This window comes from Chaetodon auriga, chromosome 15 (assembly GCF_051107435.1).
Source record: "Chaetodon auriga isolate fChaAug3 chromosome 15, fChaAug3.hap1, whole genome shotgun sequence".
NCBI lineage: Eukaryota > Metazoa > Chordata > Actinopteri > Chaetodontiformes > Chaetodontidae > Chaetodon > Chaetodon auriga.
In genome coordinates this window covers 10,596,758-10,618,322 of record NC_135088.1, presented here as the reverse complement: position 1 = coordinate 10,618,322, position 21,565 = coordinate 10,596,758, and the positions used below count along the sequence as shown (strand labels likewise).

Below are 21,565 nucleotides of genomic sequence, written 5' to 3'. Positions count from 1 at the left end.
TTAAGAACAAAGCACCTTCAGCACTCCTGCCTGGAAATTAATCTTATTAAACGCAGAGACACGTGGGACATCCTGGTGTCCTAGTGCTTAAGGTGCATACCATTTACCCATAACGTCCCCTGTCTGATCCCCCCCTTCATAGTTTCCTGCTTGGACCTAAAGACTGAGATAGTGGATAGTTTCAACTCTCTTGGGGGTTTCTTTCTTTAATTGCTTAGATTATGGGAAGTTAACATATCTCAAACACTTGAGAGGTTGAATTGTTGCATAACTGACACATTTTTGTAGTACTACAACAATAAGGTCAAGAATACAGATGTTTACTTAAATGTGAACATCATTTTGTCTCTAACTGAAGCGATCTAAGCTACTTTGCTTGTGAAAATGGTTGAAAGATGACGCAATATGAACAAATGTACTGACCGCTGTTTACTCTGGCCATGACTGTAAAATCTACATTCGTATCCCAGCTAGAGGCAGCTTACTGGGGTGTGTGCTTATCACTTAACAGAAAACAGCTCCATCCTTCCAGCACGATAAGAAATCAGGACAACAGTACACCCACAGAGGCAAGTACAACATTAGATGTCATTCACTCTGTTATTACATCTTGGTCGTACGTTTAGAGTAAACTCATCTCAGAAATTATTCCAGAGGAGGAGGAGCGTGAATCTCTCAGCCTTGGGCCTCAGATCTCCACTTACTGCAGCCAAACAGCAATATAAATGTGCTGACGTGCGGCGGAGGGTAAGCATTGTGCAAGTGTGTGTACACAAGCATACACAAGCCAATTTCGTCATACTACACCCCACATGAATATGCAAGTGAGTGTGTGTGGTGAGGGGGGGTGGCTGAATGATTGAAATAGTGTGAATGAAATTGTTCCTCACTTACTCCCTCTTTAATCTTCCACTCCCTCCCATTACTGGCCCCACAGCGCCATAAACACAAACAGTGCTACACTATCATGTTCTTTATCTCGTCTTTTCAGCAATTTTAATTTCATAATACTGATTACATCTTCGGTTTGTTAACCTTTTGCCTCCTGCTTCGACACCAAGCCATTATCCCACTGGCCGGCCGCCTTCAACTCATATTCAGTGCTCAGCTTCGGGTCTGGAAGCTCGACTGTGAATCAGGATGCAGATTATTTCCTGTTCAAACCTCTCATCTGTCTGTCATGCCCAGTTGTTGGCTTTCTTTTTATCTCCTCATCTGTATTCCAAACAGAGAATGCAGTCAGATAAGAGAGAGAGAAAGAAAAAAAAAAAAACCTCATCCCTCCCATACACTCTCCTCTCTCCTCACAACCGCCTACCTTGCCTTCCCACCTCCCCTTCTCCCATTCTGACTCATACTGAAATCCCAGTGAGCCTCCTCTCCCCCCACCCCACACCCCCACCCCTCCGCTCTCATTTGTGTTTTCTCTCCCTTTGATTGCCAAGCTGGCTCGAACGCAATGAGCAGGGCGAGAGAGAGTGAGCAAATGAAACAGATAGAGAGGGAGAGAGGAGCGGAGGGATGGAGACAGGGAGGGAGAGGAGGAGGAGGAGGAGGAGGAGGAGGAGGAGGAGGAGGAAGGCTCTATGCTGCCAAAACGTGCCCGTAATGAGGATTCTGTCAAAGGAGAACTGAGGAGGAGGAATGTGTGTGTGTGTGTGTGTGTGTGTGTGTGTGTGTGTGTGTGTGTGTGTGTGTGGTGTTGGTGGGGGTGTGTGTCGGAGTGAGACGGAGGTTTGGGAAGAGTGGGTGTACATTAGTGAAACCCCTCTCGCCCCCACGCCGCTCCCTCCACTGTCTCTGTGCTCTTCTTGCCTACAAGATTTGTGAGATCGCAAACCCACACTCGCACGCAACAGCAACTCCACATCCACCCACACACACACACACACACACACACACACACACACACACACACCGCCTAAGCAGAGACAGACACCGTGAACTCGTATCTTCTCAGAAACTTTGAATATGTGTGTCTTTTTAATGTTGTGTGACGGAGGGGGAGGAAGAAGCATGTAATGGCGTATGTATTTCCTGCCTTGACATGTGTTCCTCATCCACCAGAGCCAATTAAATGCCTCCAGCGAAATTGACTTACCTGAGATGGCATGACAAGGTTATTATCGTGATTTCATTACATTTGCAGAGCATCTGTGCAAGTGATGCCGAGACGGGCTGTCCTTTTGCAAAGTCATATGCCATCTCTTCTCATCTGCTGCAACTCCAACAGTGACTCACACAGAACTTCACAACATTATGCCAAAATCATATGCTGAGTGGAATTAACATGCAATGCCAGCTGTATGCGCGTGTTTGTGTGTGTGCGGGCGTGGGCAGTCGTTTGTGCATGTGTTGGAAGGGGGTGTCAGTGTTCGAGCGAGCGAGTGCATCAGTTTGCGGAGTTCAGCGTGGGGATCGTTGGAACTTTTAGTGCTGATCACCAGGAGTGGCATATGTGTTTATATTGATGTGTCAAAGCCCACGCCATGCCCTCATGTTGTATATACTGCATATACAGAGCCTGGTGAAAATGAAGCAGGGACTTCCATGTGAATGTATGCGTCAAAATCAGATGTAAATTTCCTTAAAACTCACTGATCTGCCAGTGGGACAGTCATTACAAACTGGAAACGTGAATGATGCTTTCCAGGGAGTGCTGGATATTAAAAAACAGTCAGTTAAAACAACAGTTAAAAGCCTGTAGACTGTAGTGAGTTCCCACATAAGCCTGTCTCACTGCTTCCAGATAGTGGCACCTTAATACTGGAGGCTACTCTTGAAATTCTTTGCTCGCCTGCAGCCAAATGTGGTTCAAACACACAGAACTTTGCAATGAAGATTCCAAACAAAGTTATAAAAGATACTAAATGTGTGAGGCTGTATTTTGGGGAGAAGTGCATCACGAGAAATATTGATGGAAAGGTGCAGCCATTAAAACATTTGGTGTTTGAATATTTTATTCAGGTTCAATCAGACTAGACGGACAGCGTGGAATAAGATGATTTTAGCAACCCTGAGGCAATTTAATGAGAAATAAGGCGAAAACTGTCCATTTAATGTTTAAGACGTTTGTGCACAGGACAGCCAGGAGTCATGGCATATAGCTTTGTTATTTGATTAATGCATTTAATACAACTTCCATCTAATGAGGTCATGAAATGCAGTCAATGGCTTCCACTGTTACAATCAGACTTTTCTGTATTTCCAGCTCGGCTGTCTGTATTGACGCACCACTCCATGTACTCCAACTCATATCATCATTTTGTTCATCCCTCCCGTCACTCCCTCTTTTTTTGTGAATTATACATTAAAACCAGTTGAAATGGATATACTCCAAACATCTAGTGCCAGCAAATATGCGTCACGCAAGCCTCTGGCCTCAGACTCTCTTTCTCTGTCTTTCTGTCTGTCTCTCCTACACACACACACACACACACACACACACACACGCGCCTTCTTTCATGTCTGTCTCTCTCACTACTTGAAATGTGGATTCCATTTCAGTCGTCACACTTTCATCTCCCTGCCGTTTTCATTCTCTTTTATTTGTTACCCACTTTTCAACCCCAGCATTTTCATTCTGCTCCAGCCTCAACCACAACGTCCCGCTCTTGTCTCCACCTTTCTCTGCTGACTGTATTCCCCCATCTGTCCTCCTCCTCCTCCTCCACTCCAGTCATCTCTAAAAGTCATCTCCTCCCACCTCCCAGTGTCCCAGTGGGGGGAGACAGAGAGACAGACAGAAAGAGAGAGGGAGAGAGAGAAAATGAGATGGGGGCAGGAGAGATCGAGATATGATTGGGCTGGAGAAACCCCCTGGTGTCAGAAATTCACCTGCAAAAACTCCCCGCTTCCCCCGCTTTTTCTCATCTGTATTCACAGTCTCTCCTCTCCTCCTGCATCATGCCTCCTCACCTCTCTCCCTCGCTTCCTCTTTCTTTCCGTCTCCCGCCTTCCCTCCCTCACTACCTCCCCGCCTCCCCTCCTCTGTCCTTCTGTGTCTCTTATCATCCTGCATTGCTCCACCTGCACTGTGGTGCAGCACTGACAATCAGAACTCTGCACACATACGCACACGCACGGAGGCACACACACACTTACTGACTCTCTCTCTCTCACACACACGCAGGGAGACACACGCCCACCACTTCCGGCAGCCCCCCTCCCTGTCTCACACACCTCTCCACTGCAGACACGAAACATTCTACAACCCCTGGTGTGCCGGTGCTTCATCAAGAGACACTGTTAGCACTACATCACAACAGTATTCTGCATTCACACACAGTGTGGCATGTTATTTATGCCACGTAGAAATAACTGTAATAACAAAAAGAAAAACAGAGAAAGAGTTACTGACAGGAATGAAAGGATAATAATGATGATGATGATAATGATAAATGATGAAAATAATCATAATGATCTCATTTTAGTTTATCCTTGATTTGTGTTGCACCTTTCTTTTCTGTGCTTTGCGTAACATATATAATTAATTAATAAAATCAATTTTTAACAAAAACAATTAAAACACTTTGGAATAAACAAAACATTTCATGAATAAATTCATTACCTATAGATGTGTGTAATCAGCCTGATTCTTGCTGCCTGTATTTCCTCTCTCTCTGCTGCCTGCCTGCTTTTTGATTTGGTGGTACAGTTTAGATCGACGGAAGTAACTTCTGTTACTGTAAGAAGTAATCTATACACACATACAGTAAGTATGCGGAAACGTCCCTGATTACTATGCTAAAGAAGTGAGCCAAGCACCTTGGATGAATTATTTAGTGACAGGATGAAGGAACGTGTGTGTGGACAAAGAGGAGGTTTGGCTCTGGATGAAGAATCATGTGTGGGAGATCTGTAGGAAGGACAAGAGACTCTGGCCCTTTAATTTGGTGTTGCTAGGGAAATGAAGCTGTTTACTCTAGCATCAGCCACATCAGCCACACCAATGATGTCTGCATGAATTCTCCAGTTACCCCACCTCATATGCTCACACACACATGCGCACATACACATGCACTAGTCAGACTTTCTGTGTATCTTTCTTCCATTTATTTCTGCAATTTCCCTCCACACCTCCTCATGCAATTTGTCAGTTCGCATTAAAGTCATGAATGGAGACAGGACAAGAAAAAAGATGTAATTGGGAGGAGATGTTGGACTACACTGACATAAATTACCTTGATGGAAAACAAAAGTAGATGAGAGAAAGTTCGTTGTTGGGCCAGTCCAAAGAGGGCTGGACAACAGGACAGTTGAGCAAGACATGAGAATAAGTAATCTATCCTGACATCTAGTGGATATTGTGTGGAACTGAGGGTGTGTATGTATGTAGGATAACTGTCTGCTTCTTTATATAATGTGCAGACCTTTAAGCCCCCTTATCCAGGCCTCATATTTAGGTCAAGGCCTACGTAATAATTACATAACAACACGTTTCAGAATGACACACATTTTGTCAAATTATAACAGAAACTGTTTCTAGAAATTATAGACTTAAGTCATTTTAAAATGAAACGAAAAGGTAATTATAACATTATATTTAGCCTGGTGTAAGATTGGACAATTTTGTGCAATCATTATTAAACACCCTTGTAAAATAACATATCTATGTCTGCATAAACAGGTTTGGTGGAAAGATATTGTACCTATTTGTAAATCAGCTCACTATAATAAAAGGATTTCAGAACAGGCAGCGCATAATTCACACTGAACAACCAAAAATAACATAAAGATTACAAGATGATATGAATGATATAAACACAAGACACAATATTCTGTGTACTGCAAAACAATAAGAAATTATTTTTGTTGTTCTTTATTCGGCTTTAACTGTGAAAGTTGTCGTAACCTAATAGAACTGAAATAGTAGTATATTAGAAAAATCTTAATGCAGGTCTTTTACTTGTTATGGAATATTTCAATATTCTGATGTTGCTGCTTTTACCAAAATAAAGAAAATAAACAGATTACATTGAAAGGGGGCGTACTACATTACCCGACAGCCTTTGCTCCAACGTCACACGGTGAATATTTTTGAACTAGCTGAGCCACCATACTTGTTGTGTTTGTTTTAGTGAAAGCAAAGATGGCGAACGAACTGGACAGAGTGCGAATCTCAGCTGCGGAACTCCGTGCTGAAGCGTCGAATTCAATCAATATTGCGGACTTTCAGAAAGGTGAGACGAAGTGGACTATGTGCTTGAGAGGAATACATTCGTGAAAAAGTCGATAACTTGAAACGAAGAAGTATCCCAAGTTAGCTGAAAGTAGCATACGGAGTTGCTAAGTTTGTAACCAGCTAATGTTGTTAGCTAGCAAGCTATCTACCTGTCCATTCTTTGCTCTCGCGCGTTCTGTTTTAAACGCCCCCTTCAACCGTAACGACACCAGATAATTTATGTGCGAGTTCTGTGACGAATTAATCCTGTTTTTAGTAGTCATCGGATCATTTTCTGTGTTTTATTCCTCTACTTTTTAATACATTTGTACAAGTAATTTGCGTGTAACGTTGTATGATTTTGCGACTGATGAGCTCGACTCCTGACATCGTTAACCGTTATAACTGGTTTTTACATCATGTTTATCACTGGTTGTTATTTCATTTTTGACGCTGATTTTCATTTATAGATTCATAAGATTGTATTGTTTTACTGTTGTGGTTTTTATTCCCGAAAAAATGTTAGTTGTTTTGTTTTGTTTTGTTTTTTCGCCTGTGTTTTAAGTTTTGCTGCTGTTGTATCTTTAACGAATAAGCCCGATGGTGTTCTTTATTTTTATTGTGACAACAAATCCAACGGAAAACAGGCGGATGTAGCTCATCCTTCTGTGTCATAGCCCTCGGTTGTTGTCCAAAAACTATTAAAAACACATCAGTGAGGCAGTCTATTGTATTTGGTGACATGTTCCTTCGTTATTATGAACATGGGGACTGGCATTTATTGAGTCAATTCTGCTACTCTCAATACTTGCCAGCTCACCAAATGCATATTGATCACAGCTGTAAATAATCCCCAACAAATGCACTTTTTACTCCTGTCTCAGTAGTATTTACTTAAAACTACAGTGACCTCTTGATTAAATTTATTATTGAGCCCTTTTTAGAAATTATTTATTTGAGAGCAGTCTGTTAAGATTTACGTCCTCAGTGGGTATAAATGAGCTGCAGTCTCAGCGCCAGAGTCAGGGCAGGGAAGTCAGAGAGTATTGACAGTCTAAGGCATTGATGAATTTGTTCTTTTCAAGGGATTTCTTAATAAGAAAACTCAAACGGAATAGGCCAGCCTTAATCATTATACACAAAACCCATCTATGGTGTTGATTTCTGACTCTGTTTTTCACCATCTTAATTTCTTCTTTCTGTGTGTTTTTCTTTCTGCAGAAGAGCAACAAGAGCATCGCGTGCACAAGCAGCAAAGGAGGCGTGAAGGAAAGCGCCCTGATCTGCAGCGCTACCAGTCAGTACCTGGCCATGGACGGCGTCATCGTGACAGTGAGGAGGCAGAAACTGGTCAATGTGATTCCCTGGCCACTGATTCATATGAGCATGATCGGTCATCACAGAGTGAGAAAAAGGATGTGGCTGAAAAAGTTTTAGAGAGACAAGGATGTGCAGATGGCGGAACAGGTACTGACAAGAGGGAAGAAGACAGGGTGAGAGGTGATGGCAGTAACACTCAAAACTGTGGAAAAGGCAGCCAGTCACAGGCTAAAGCAGAGACAACTCAAGCTAAAGGCTTTGTTGAAAATGACAGAGAACACCAGGAACCTGCTGGAGCTGCTAAGCCAACAAAGAAATCCCGCAAACCAGATCAAGAATTTTATCAACCTGGGAGCCGAAGAAACATTCAAGGAAAGGATTGTGGTGTTGGAAGAGAGCAAGATAAGCCACCCCCACGGAAGCATGAGCAGAAAACTGAACCAGAGTCCCAGTTGAGTACAGGGGAAAGGGAGGGGAACAATAAAATATCTATACAGAAGCAGGGAGGGAAAGATGGAGGGAAAGATGAAGGAAAAGGTAAACAGGACAGGGTAAGACTGTCCAGTGAGACAAACCGAAAGAAAGGAAGCCGAGATGAGAAAAAGCCTCCTTTACCCTCGGATGCTTCAGTGGAAAAAATTGCAAACAAAGTAGAAAAGCTCAGCGTCAAAGAAAAGGGTAAAGTTGGATGTGAAGGCCGAGTTGTTGAAGAGTCAAGCTGCAGGACAGGGGAAACAACTGATAAGGAAAAGAGAGGCCAAGAGGGAGGAAGAAAAGAGGCAGAAGAAAAGGTAGAGAAGAAGAGGGAAAAGGGAAGCCGCAGGAGAAGAGGAGGAGAGAAAGAAAAAGAGAGGAATCAGGATTCAAGAAGAGGAGAAGATGAAGTAGGTGGTGGAGGAAAGAGTGACTGGGGGAAAGTTGAGAAGGAGAGAGACAAAAAAACAGCAGAAGCGGATAGGGATAACAAACCAGGTAAGATAGGAGAGACACATCAAAGCAAAGGAAGAGAGAATCGCAGAGAAAGCAGAAGAGGAGATAACAACAACAACAGTCGGTCCAGAGATGCCGAGAAAGATGCTAAGACACAAGGAAACGTAGACAGGGCCATGGAGAGAGGTGACAGAAAGCAATCCAATGCAAACATCACAACACCAACTTCAAAACGCTATTCCAAATCAGATATTCGACGCTCACGGAATCGAACTTACAGCAGTAGCTCAGCCAGCAGTGTGACCAGCCTGGATGGTCCTGGACTAGGAAAGGACGCAGAGAGTACCAAGTGGTCACGCTTGGAGACTCGGTACAATAACAGAGAGGGGATGGGTAATAGAGGGGAAGGAAGAAGGAGTCATTTACAAAGCTGGACCACCAACGGGGAATCCTCTACAGAATCACTGGAAGGGAGTGAGATGAGTGACATAGCAGAAGATAGAAGGAGGAGAAGAAGAGGTGGAGAGGAAGAGCTAAGTGCAGAGAGACGGAGGGACGAAAGGAACAGACCAAAGGGAAACAAAGGTGGAGGTCGGGGAATCCTAAAAGTTTCTCTAGAAAAACAGTCAAGTACCTCATCACATAGTGGGGTTGTACAACATCACAAACAGGGCTTGGTCCCTCGTGGCAGAGGTGGGGGTATCCTGGTGCTTCCAGCCCGCACAGACATCTCTAATTCACCTGAGGTTGGGCAAAGGCTTCTTTTTGGTGGAATTAGAGGAGGAGCAGCTTCCAGGAGCAGAGGAGGCAGAGGAGGAGGAGTGAGACGACTCTGGGATCCAAATAACCCTGACCAGAAACCAGCTCTGACCAGCGCCCAGTCCTCACAACATCCATCTCTCCAACAGCCTGTGTATCTTCAGACTGGAACTGGATATGGACAACTTCACTTTCTGGACACGGACGATGAGGTAGCAGGCAGTCCTCCGGTCCCACAGGGTGAGCACTTTCGATCCAAGCAGGCTGCTACCATGGCCTACTACAAATTCCAAAACTCTGACAACCCCTACTGCTACCCTATGCCAACCAGCAACCCACACGATCCTGGCACGGTCACCAGTCCGCGCTATCCATACCCTTATCATATGGGGCCCTACCAAATGGCTCCCACTAATGGAATGTACGCGGGCCCGGGTGTGGGTCAGTTCTGCGGGAGTTACAGGGGAGCAGGTTATTCCCAGTCAGGTGCGGGAGGTGCTGTGACATTTGAAGAAGTGGAGCACCAAGCCAGAGGGGAGCTGGGGAGGCTGCTGAGGGCTGCGGATGCACAGGAGCTCCAGCTCAGTAACCTGCTGTCCAGAGACAGAGTGAGCGCTGATGGACTGGATCGCATGGCCCAGCTCAGGTGAGGATGCAGGGGAAAAGCTGTGTGTTTTGTGCATGTGTGTGCTTGAAGTTCTACTCTTTTGTTTCATCCTACTTGTTTGGCTGTCAGTTGCCCCTTGGGACTAATTAATAATAAACTCAACAGAGCTGATTCAGCTGGCATATTGAAGTGCACTGTCCTGTTATGCCTTTTCTAGAGCTGACCTTTTGGGGCTATATGAGCATGTGATCCTGACAGACATCGAGTTGTCAGACTCTCAGAATGTGGATCAGGCTTTGTGGAAGAACGTCTTTTACCAGGTCATAGAGCGCTTCCGGCAGCTTCTCAAAGACCCCACCTATGACAACACCCCTCATATTAGGAACATGCTGCTCACACTGCTTGATGAGGTAAGGCATGTGTGGGAAATTCGGACAGAGCAGGATTTCACTAAATAATGGGGTTTTTGCAAGGGAGGCAGATGGAGGTGTGTCTAGCATTAAAGATCTGTGTGCAGTATACGTCAAGACAGGTGCTTAATAACAGTCTATTTGGACACTTAATTAGATGTACAGTTGGGAACTTGCTTAGCATTTGGGTAAACACTGGGATCAGTAAACCCAAAATTAGTGTGAGTGTGTATTATTAGATAATATACACAGTGTGTGTGTATGTGGGCTGACACTCTTGGAAATATTTGTGTTCAAAGCCATTTTAGAGCTTTCATTTCTTGTAGTGGTGACAGCATGTGAATCATGTCACTTTTTTAGAGGATCTTGAATAAGAGGAAAAGCTGTGAGGTTTGCACGTTTGTATACATGCGTACATTAATGAGTGTAACTTCACTTGTGCATTGTGATTATTGTCTGTGTTTTTTACAGGGAGCACTATTCTTTGATGCGCTGCTTCAGAAGCTGCAGACAGTATACCAGTTTAAATTAGAGGATTACATGGACGGCATGGCTATCAGGACTCGGCCATTACGCAAAACGGTACACTCATTTTAGACTCTGTGTGTGTGTGTGTGTGTGTGTGTTTGTGTGTGTGTTTGTCTGTCAGATTTATTGAGCCAGGCAGTGATTACTTACTGATTGCTGTGTTACTAACAATGTAGCTGCTAACAGCATCTTAATGGTTTACTACTTGTTAATTGTGTTAACAGTGATGCCCTAACTGAACTTTGGTTCAAGTGAATTGTTAAACATTTTCGTGTGTTTCTGTCTCTTTCAGGTAAAGTATGCACTGATCAGTGCTCAGCGCTGCATGATTTGTCAGGGAGACATTGCACGTTACCGGGAACAAGCCAGTGACTCGGCAAACTACGGCAAAGCTCGCAGGTACACTGTCATTCGAGCATTCTCTGGGTATTGTGAATTTCCTTATAGGTATGGAAGAGCACAGTTTGTGCATTGTCATTAAATATTAAATATATATCTGAGTCAAGAGGCTACGTCATCCAAGTCTGGTAACTTGTAAGTCCAAGAACGAGGGGTCAGGACAATTTTTACACCTTTTTAATTTCTCCCAGAGAAAGTTCTTGTATGTTTTTTTTTTTTCCTAAGATGCTAGCTGCTGAAGACAAGAAACTTTACACCATAACTAATTTTTAAGGTAGACGCAGAAAACAAAGGCCAAATCTTCCGTGGAGCTCCTCTGATGGTATGTCATGACTCTGTCTTTCTTTTTTCTTAGCTGGTACCTGAAAGCCCAGCAGATTGCCCCCAAAAATGGACGGCCATATAACCAGCTTGCCCTGCTGGCAGTCTATACAGTAAGTCATACTTTGCTTACGTGAGGAGGGAAAGTTCGGAGTTGGATATTTAGCTGAAAAAGGTCTGTGCAGGGACAATTACATCACTGGAGTTAAATAGGTGGTTTTTTGTCACTGTATTTCTCCGGGCATGTCCCTGGGATGATTGAATTCTACAGCTGTACTTTGAGTAATGATCTGTTTGTGCCTGCCCAGTGTGTGTCCTTGTTGTAGGATACCTCCCTCCTCTCACTCTCTTCCCACCTCTCTCACTTACAGAAACGGAAGTTGGATGCTGTGTATTATTACATGCGCAGCTTGGCAGCTTCCAACCCCATTCTGACTGCGAAGGAAAGCCTGATGAGTCTGTTTGAGGAAGCAAAGCGAAAGGCGAGACACACATTTCTGTCATTAACTTGAATCACATGATTTTTCTTTGCTTGAAAACCTCGAAGGTCACCTCAGTTCTAACATAAGTGCACAGCCTTGGCTCTGATACACTCATAGATACTGAGAGTCAGATCCATGGAAATGAACCATTGTGGTTTGTTAGTGGACATTAATTATTGGTTGGAAGAAAAGTGGTCTGACAGAAGTATAATCTCAAAAGGTTATTAAGAAATGAACTGTCAGTGTAGCCGGGCTGCCTGAATAATTGTATTACTGTTTTGATTCATAACTCATATTGCATTTATACCTGTTCAAGACACACACACACTAATTACTGACTTATTTTACCATGAACCATGAAATCATATACATATTAACATGTATTAAATAAAGACAAATATAATGACTTAGCTGATTTAGGCAGTGCAGGTGCTTCTTGTTTACAGACTTTGTTCTTGTAGGCTGAGCAGCTTGAGCGAAGACGGAGGCAGGAGCATGAAGGGGGCTCCAGGGGTCCAGCAGTAAGAGGAAGAGGAAGGGGGGAAGATGGAGCACGTGTGGAGGTTTGGATTCGCCCCAGTGGACAAGCGGCAGCCGCATCCTCACAGAGAGGAGGTAGTGAATCCAGCAGAGACTCTGAACAGGACGGAGAGCTGGGCAGCCTCAGTGCTAGTGATGTAAGATCCCTTTCTTTAACATTCTCTCATACACACACACGTACATAGAGTCTCACGTGTCATGTGTCTTTACACGTATGCACTCAAAAACACTGTGCAGATTTTTTAACAGGTGTTCTCCATGTTTTTTATTTGCAGAATACTTAGAGAGTGTCTGTAGACACAGAGCTGTTTTTTGATATGCTGTGATTATCTTAATAGTAGTTTTAAAAAATGTGGGAAGTAGCTTTTTGTACTTACTTTCTTGACTTCTTGACAAATTTATGTTGTCTCTCTCCACTGCGTCTGCCTCTGTTGACTATCTGTCTGTGTATCCTGTTGATAGAGGCATCTGTATATCCTCTTTGCTCTTTCCGGCTTCAATAGCCATTCAGTCCATTTCCTCCCGTCCCTATTGTTCAAATTCCCGGGTGCATTTAAATGATGACATCAGCTCCAAGCCTCTCCTTGTGTTTTGTCCATGGATGAGGACTTGTGTTTTCTTGTCATGGGCTGTGCTCACGAGTTTGTTGCTAAATAAAACTGTTGCCAAGAGGTTAGTAATACTTTTGGCTTTCTCCTTCTCTTTTCTCCAGCTAAATAAGAGATTCAGTCTGAGTTTCCTGCATGCACATGGGAAGCTCTTCACAAAAGTGGGGTGAGTGATATCTCCTGTATTCCAGTGCTGAATTTGATGGATCGAATGGGAATACTGTATAAAGTGAATTTTTTATTTTTGTGTGCTTTTGTGTCTGTTTTTTCTGTATTTTTATGAACGTGTGTGTCTTACCCATACAGCATGGAGTCCTTCCCTGGAGTGGCAAGCCGTGTTCTGCAGGAGTTCAGGATGCTGCTGCAGCATGGCCCTTCCCTACTGGGCAGCACACACATGCTGCAGATCATCACTATCAATATGTTCACCATACACAATGCCCACAGCAGAGGTAATACTACACACACACACACACACCCCGATATTGTCATCATCAAACAACAAATATTGCTTCAGAGCTTTAACACACGGTGTTAATCTTCATAATTAATGCAAATGCATGGCTGGGGAACAACTCCTTTTATTTTCATGCAGGTGATTAACATGCATTTGCTGTGTTGTGTATGTGTTTAAGAAAACGTTAACTCATTGGCACGTTAGAACTCGGCCATTGCAGAGATGATAATGGCTCTTTGACCCACTTGGCATCTCACTTGCAATTTCTTTGTTATGCAATTGCGCCTGGGCTGCACTCAAGTCATTTGTGATATTGATAGTGTTTAGTAAGTCCCCTTTCCAATACTTGTCTCTGTCAGGTGAAGAAGGGGAAGTGCGGTCTGTTTTACACGAGCAAAGCACTGCCCTGGGCCTCGGCATGTTTGCACTGCTGGTGCAGCGCTGCACAGAGCTGCTCAGAGATACTCCTGCAGGTACACACACACACACACACAGTAAGCTTCACAAATACTTGTTCAGTTCAAGTATTAGATCAGCAGCATTAATCGAAGTTGGGGTTCTACACTAATCCAATTCAGGTACTTTGAAATTATGGTCAGCGTTAGTGTTACAGTGTTTTCATCTGTATCAGCTGAACAGTTAAAGGACAAGACATTCCTTTGCAGTCCCACAGCATATCAGTGGAGATTATTCATAGAGCTAATTAATAGCTAATAATTTTTTTTTTCTTTTTTTTTTTTTTTTGTTATTTAAGAAATTACAGTTTTTGACCGGGATGAGTTTTGTAACTGCAGTAGGAGTTGGCATATTGTAATAAACATAATGCATCTTTATCCAGCTGTGTTCACGTTGGACCCTTATAATGGGAGTTTCAGTTGTTGTCGTTTCATTGTCTGTTATCAAATGTCTTTAACAAACTTACAACCTCTTTCAGAACCAGTTCCCATGGCAGATGGAGAGGAGGAGGGTAAAGGGGAGGAGCTGGAGGGTATGGTGAGGGTCTCTGCCTTCCCCTTGGACCTTAGAGAACTACTACCAAGCATCAAGGTCTGGTCTGACTGGATGTTGGGACACCCAGACCAGTGGAACCCACCACCATGCAGTATAGAGTAAGAGCTTTAAAAATGTAATAACTGATGTTTTTGACCACTTGAGGGCAGTAGAAACACATTGTGAGTACAACATTTAAAGATCTTCACCTTTCTAAGTTGATATGGGGAATCTGCTGGCAAACAGTTACGTCCTTACACATCCAGCAGTTATGGAGCGACATTATCATTCATTTGGAGTCTTGTCTCTGGTGACCTGATGAATTTAAGTTGAATGTTCACTCTCTTTTAACTCTGTTTTTGGTCTCTACCATCTCCTGAGGAAAATATCTGGCTCTTTAGCTGCTAAATGTGCCACACAGCAGCTAGTTGCGAAATTTGCCTGCCGTTGCTGACAGGTTGTGGGCAGTGGGTCATTAGAGGTTTTTCTCTTGAAACCGCTTTAAATTTCTACCTCAGGGTAATTTGTTGGTTCTGTTCATGGCTTCCACTGGTAAGTTTACACAAACCACACATACCAGACAGTAGTTCTTTACATGCTCATTCCTCACCAACACCTGTGGTTTTTCGTCTCTATCAAGTTGCTGCCCCGATGTTTGGCAGTGCCTGGCTGACCTGTGTAACGTGCTGGCACGTGTGGACCACGGCGAAGTGCCGCTGTACAAAGTCGACAATGACGAAAGTGAAGGAGACGAGGAGTTGACTGTGCTGCAACTGAAGGAGGACAAGCTACTTGCTGGCTTTGTCCCACTGCTGGCTGCACCACAGGAGCCCTGTTACACAGACAGACACACTGACATGGTGAGTGGAAAGAAAAACATTTCATTATATTGTAACATTGCAGCCCTGGTTCATACTTCTGCTCCTGTGAAATGACTGAATACCTGTTATTCTTCTGTCATCTTCAGAGTGCTGAATTTCACGTATTACCTTAATCATCCTATTCACATGTATGTATACCTTCACCCTCTTTCCTCAGGCAATAGCAGCAGATTGTAAGAGAGTGACAGTGTTGAAGTACTTTCTGGAGGCGTTGTGTGGACAGGAAGAGCCCCTGTTGGCCTTCAAGGGAGGCAAATATGTCTCTGTGGCAACTTCTCCATCTAACCACTCTGTGGATACAAGGAGCAGGCAGGATTCTCTAACAGAGAAAGAGGTGAGGGTCTTTGACCTGCCGTCCCCCAATAACCTTTCCTCTTCACTTACGTAGCGCCCTCTGTTCCTTTCATCTCTGATTACACTCCTTTTAAAATTTGACCTGCGCAATGTATGTAAATGCTAAAATCAATGTGTCTTATCCACGTCCGTGTCTGTCTGGCAGGCTGATGATGTCATAGTGGAGTCCTCTCTCTCCGCGTCAGAAGGAGAGGAGGATGCTGAGGAGGCTGGAGACAGTGAGAACGACATCAGACAGCTGAAGGCACGACGTCACGCCCTCACTAACAAACTGGCACAGCAACAGAAGCGCAGGGATAAAATACAGGTAAAACTGGCACACCTTACATTACAATAGGTAACAATATTCAGATCGGGACATAAATTGTAATGGCCATATTTCTGCCAACAACCAAAATGACCTGTTCAGTTGCTAATAGAGTTTTACCGAATCTCAATTTCAAAATAACACCACATTATTATCAGAAATTTCAGATAACAAAAGTTAACCTTCCATTCATAAGGAAACCCACTATGGGCTTGAAGTGGCCCTGAATTGTATGAACGGCAAAAGCATTTCAGATGATGTAGAAAGAATTTAAAATGTTTTGTTTCTGGTCAGACTTGTGTCTTAGTAAGTATCACCTGAGTCGGGCAGGTGTGAACTGTTACTACATACCATGTTGTGGCAGAGTTCATATCACAATTAATGTGTGTGTGTGTGTTCGTGTTCCAGGCAGTGCTGCAGACAGCTGGGCAGTTGGAGCTGGAAGTGAGGCCTCTCTTTCTGGTTCCAGATACCAATGGATTCATTGATCACTTGGAAGGGCTGAAGAAACTCCTTCAGTGTGGAACGTACATAATAGTTGTGCCGCTCATCGGTAAGACTGAAAGATAGGAAGACAGAAAAGAGGAAAGAAATTAAAGGATGAGCATGCTCTCTAGAAAGAGGGGTGAAGGAGGATTGAATTCTGGTGACATGTTTGAAATCAGAATATATGTTTGGCATTTAGTGTAGAAACGGAAATTTTTCTTTATGTATCCTGGTGATGTGATGTGATGTGTTCTCTGTCTCAGTGATTACAGAGTTAGATGGCCTGGCGAAAGGCCAGGACAGCTTTGGTGGAGGAATGGGGTCAGGAGGGCGCAGCACTGGCAGTTGGGGCAACTACAATGTTAATGCCACGCATGTGCGGGCTGTGCAGGAGAAGGCCCGGTTGGCTGTGGCTTTCCTAGAGAAAGGATTTGAAGCCAAGGAGCCGTACCTCAGAGCGCTAACAAGCAGAGGAAATCAGCTTGAGTCTATTGCCTTCCGCAGTGAAGACACCTCTGGACAGCAGGTGAGGTGTTTTTTTATTGTTATTTTGTTTTATTACCTTTGGGTAATCTGGTTTCTTTTGCTGGCAAGCAGTGGTTTACTGCCGGTGGAACATTACTACTTGTTATATGTTTGTGTTATTTTTCAGTGACTTAGTTTTCTGTTCTTCCTCAGGGTAACAATGATGATGTGATTCTGTCCTGTTGTCTCCACTATTGCAAAGACAAGGCAAAGGATTTCATGCCTGATCAGAGAAGTGAGTAACATCGACTGTCATTCAGTGTTCATATGTCTCCATGCACAGTGACAAACTCTTACTCCTCTTTGGCTTCTCCCTCCTCCCCCTGCACACACACAGATGGGACGGTGAGGCTCCAGAGGGAGGTGGTACTCCTTACAGATGACCGTAACCTGCGTGTCAAAGCTTTGACCCGCAACGTCCCGGTCCGAGACATCCCCGCTTTCCTCAGCTGGGCCAAAGTGGGCTGAACCAGGCTAAGCTGGAATCAAAGGAACCCAACTGCTGAAGCCTGCTTGCCACTCAGCCAAGGAGAGAAGACACACTTAAGCAGGAGAAGAAGAAGAGGAGGCAATAACAGGGGAGAGGAAATGATGAAGAAAGCAAAGAACCACCTCTTAAGAAGTACAAGCAAATGTAGTGAGAGCAGGGTGGTTTCAATGAGCTTTTTCCCCCTTGTGATGAAGTGTGTGTGTGTATGTATGTGTTAAGATCAGTGAGCTTCTCCAGAAAGAGACATGGGAGACTTAGTAAGTCTCAGGAAGGCTGGATCGGAAGGGAAGAAGGAGGTAAAAATGGTGCGATTTGATTTTGGAAGTTGTGTGGCGGTCCAGCCTCGAGCCTCTGCTCCTAGTTAGCGAGTGTACTCTGCAAGCAGTATTAAAATTTGAGGCTAATGATAGCATGAGGCAGAGAGAGGGAGAGCGTTAATGGCCATTTAATTGATTAAAGACAGCAGTAATGAAGGCCATAACTGGCACTTCCACACATCTCCGAGGGCACAGTCATGTTCGACTGCTTTGGCCTCGACATGAGAGCTGAAAGAAAGCTAGGTGGAGAGAAGCACAGCTGGAGGGTCTTTGTCAGGACAGTAAAGAGTGGCTGATTGTTTAATCAAGACCCCTTCTGCAGCCATAACACCTTTATGCAGGTATGGTATTTGCTGCTAACCCAGGAAGTGCCTGTTCCCTGTTTGGTAACTTGGGTTGTTCCTCCAGCTTGATGCTAACATGAGGTCATTGTAAGAAAATGTTTTTAAAAGTCAGCAACAACGAAAAAACATTCATTTTTATTCACGTTCCTGTTTTTTCTTGTTTTTGAACTTGTGTAAAAAGTTTTATTTCCTTCTTGGATGCCATTTCTCCATTTTGAAGACTCTGATAATAAGCACCTGCAAAGTTTCCTCCCAAACAGTGTGAACCATAAGCTTTTTTTTTCTTTTCAGAATCAAATCTGCCTGCAAAATATGGTTTTTGAGCAGTATGACAAACGTGTAAGATTGTATATATCAAGACTACTCGGTTTGTGGCGAGTTTTCAGTTCCAGATTATGCCACATTGACTAACTATAAGTGAAATTCCACCCATCTATCACTGGAACAAAGATTTTCAAATACTGTTGGACAGCCACGAGGTTTGGAGATGGTTTGGTCCTTCACAGTGACTTTGCAGATGCTTTATTATCGAGTGCCATTGGTGATTATTCACTCAATTTTCTGTTCATCGTTGCACTCCTCAGTCTTTTTGTGCTTTTCACCTCATACCACCACGGCAGTTCACCTTTTAATGAAATGTTTTTAATCGCCAATACCTATTTCCCTGTTCAGAGCGTGACCTTTTCTCAAGGTCACGTTTCCACTTCTGTCCACTCCCTGTATCGGCTCAGTTGAAATACACAGCATGAGGTATACCACCATAGATTATGGCCTGTAAAATTTCCATTGTGTTCAAGCAGCACCTCACTGGCACATTGTCAACAAACACTTAACACAAAGGGAGTACTTGTGTTTGTATTTTTGCTTGTGCTACATTGCTTCAGGTGATTCTGAGTTATGTCGGTGTTTGTTTCTGTGTGCGTTTGAGACCGTGTCTGGATGCTCAAAATAGATGTAATCTACACTTGTGTCCTCTGTTGTGTTACATCATACATAATTCATGATTCACTCACCAGAGTTTGATCATATGGATTTAAAATAATGCTGTATGTAGAAGTGGCTAAATTGTTTTCTATTTGTCCTGTACCTTTTCAGCTCGGCTTGTACAACTTCGGTCAGCAGTGGATGTTTTTCTGTATCTGTTAATCACAGACAGGGTTAATATTTTTTCTGCTCCTGTTCTTGTGCTTTTGTAGTGTTCAGTACAATCTATGGCGTTTAGTGGCACTGCTGCAGTGTTTTATTGTTGGAACAAAGTAAATGCATAATCAGTTTAACACAATTACTTTTTCATCTTTCATCATTAAAAATGTTCTAAAGTCCTTTTTTTTTTTTTTTTTACCTCAATGTTCTATTAAAAATGTGGTATTATTTTAAGAATACATTTTAACTTTGTATTTAAGAGTCCCAGTAAACCAGCATGAGTAGTACCAGCACCCTGAAGGATGAGCAGCTAAATGGAATTCAGCCATTGTGAATGTTTATTATTTACATCTGTACTTTTCCTTCTGTGACCTGTCAAAATGTCAAAAAATCCTATAATGTTGAACAGAAAAAGACTATTCTTAATATTCATACTCACTTTATCTTAAACTTTAATGTAGACACATTCAGAGCCAGATTACTTTAGATAGATTCACTGGATATGTGAATATAAATCCAGAATAATAAACTCAGACATTCAAAGTTATTACAATAAACCAAATGCATTTACACAACCAAGGTATCCGCAAAAAAATCCAAATCATTGACATACTGATGGGCCCTCGTGGTGGTTGAAGATGACACAGGTGAGTTGTGGGTGTAGCGCTTCATCACAGGGAATGTCTTGATGAAATAGATATGAGGAAATGTACAGATCAACCATACCAAAAATATACATTTAAGGACCACAATTATTGTCTAGACGTGTTGAAAGGCTGAATTGCTCTGGCTCAGTCCTGATTTTCTATTCTTAGGGCTAACGGTGATATTTCACAGGCCGGCATCGTCACTCAGTACCAGCAGTACAGGATCAGTGATGAAGACTTATTATCCAGTCACATGATAGCGGGCGCTCTTCCATACTGCAACAAGCAGCTATTGTTGGGTTTCTTCAGCATGAAACATCTGTACACAAGCACCATCATCACAAATATGTTTTAGTTTGAATAAACATCTGGTCATACGCAGGAGTTTTATGTATTAACATTATATTGTGTGTGCGTGTGCGCGTGTCTGTCTCAGGAACAGAAAGTTCTGCAGCCTATCCATCCATATCATTTGCTTCAGTATACTTCTGCGCCTGGATACAGACCACACAGGCAGGACCTGATTCCCATCATCATGACAACAGGGCGACCAAGCAACCAATCAAAGCCCTCTGAGCCCCGTTCTGCACGCTGATTGGTTTCTCGGCCTGCAGCCTGTTGTGGAATGCCCATCTTTAACCTCTCTGATGCCATGCACATTGCATACATCCTATATTTTCCCAACGCGGATTACACCTACATGTGTAATCCTTTGACATGTGGTGTCACGTTTATACCGACGTGACGGTAAGTTGTTTTTCATGCTAGAAGCAGAACATCGAGTATTTCTGTGAATATGGAATAAACAGATGCTTCAGCGACACAAATGATCACTTGCATGCTTCTCTAGTATAATCATAACACGATGAAAAAGTGAACATCTGTAGTACATCAATGGATTTATGTCAACTGCCAGGTTATTAGGAGACCCACTGCAGAGGTGTTGACCCCACCTGAAATAATAAATGGCATCTGCTCTTTTACTTAATTGTTAAATCATACTTAATATTATATAAAATGTAATACTGAATCATATCAGTGCAGGTTATTGACAAGGTGTTGTACTCATCACATGTTTTCAGACAGTGCTCACACTATTGTAATCATATTTCAGTACATAACTATATTGTTCAGGCTGCACTATTACTGTTTACCGGAATAAATTATGGTGTTCTGATGTAAAATCCCACTCCTCTCATCACACCAGGGAGGCTGACTGATGAACTGCACATTGTGGTGACTGTGCCGCTGGTTGGACCTTGACCATCTTTCTTGACATCTTCAGGTCTGTTATTGTTCCGGGATGACAGTTTTTAACATTGTCTGCCAGTGAACGACAGCCTATTTATAGCAGAGGTCAGATTAAGACTCAAACTGATAATCAGGTTAGGAGCTCAGTGACTGAAAGTGAATAAGGTCAAATACACACGGGAATGAGGGAAAAACCCAATATTTGGTTATTATCGGTTAGAAAATGGACCGGGCGCATGTTGTGTTGACAGTCATTGTGTGTATTGCTCTCTCCATCCAGATAACACACCTTTATGTTGTTGGATG

The 21,565-nt window shown here is 43.2% G+C and overlaps 1 protein-coding gene across 1 annotated transcript; it reads left to right on the top strand.

Annotated features, from left to right (window-relative positions):
- Positions 1-6,073: 6,073 nt before the first annotated feature.
- On the top strand, positions 6,074-19,550 carry smg6 (SMG6 nonsense mediated mRNA decay factor). Its single transcript, XM_076750422.1, has 19 exons — positions 6,074-6,182; positions 7,385-9,818; positions 9,997-10,189; positions 10,661-10,771; positions 11,010-11,116; positions 11,472-11,550; positions 11,809-11,919; positions 12,381-12,596; positions 13,172-13,233; positions 13,374-13,519; positions 13,884-13,997; positions 14,459-14,633; positions 15,155-15,374; positions 15,553-15,729; positions 15,895-16,056; positions 16,465-16,609; positions 16,806-17,068; positions 17,221-17,302; positions 17,405-19,550. The coding sequence occupies exons 1-19, from the start codon at positions 6,092-6,094 to the stop codon at positions 17,533-17,535; spliced, it is 5,019 nt and encodes a 1,672-aa protein (XP_076606537.1). The 5' UTR covers positions 6,074-6,091; the 3' UTR covers positions 17,536-19,550.
- Positions 19,551-21,565: the final 2,015 nt, after the last annotated feature.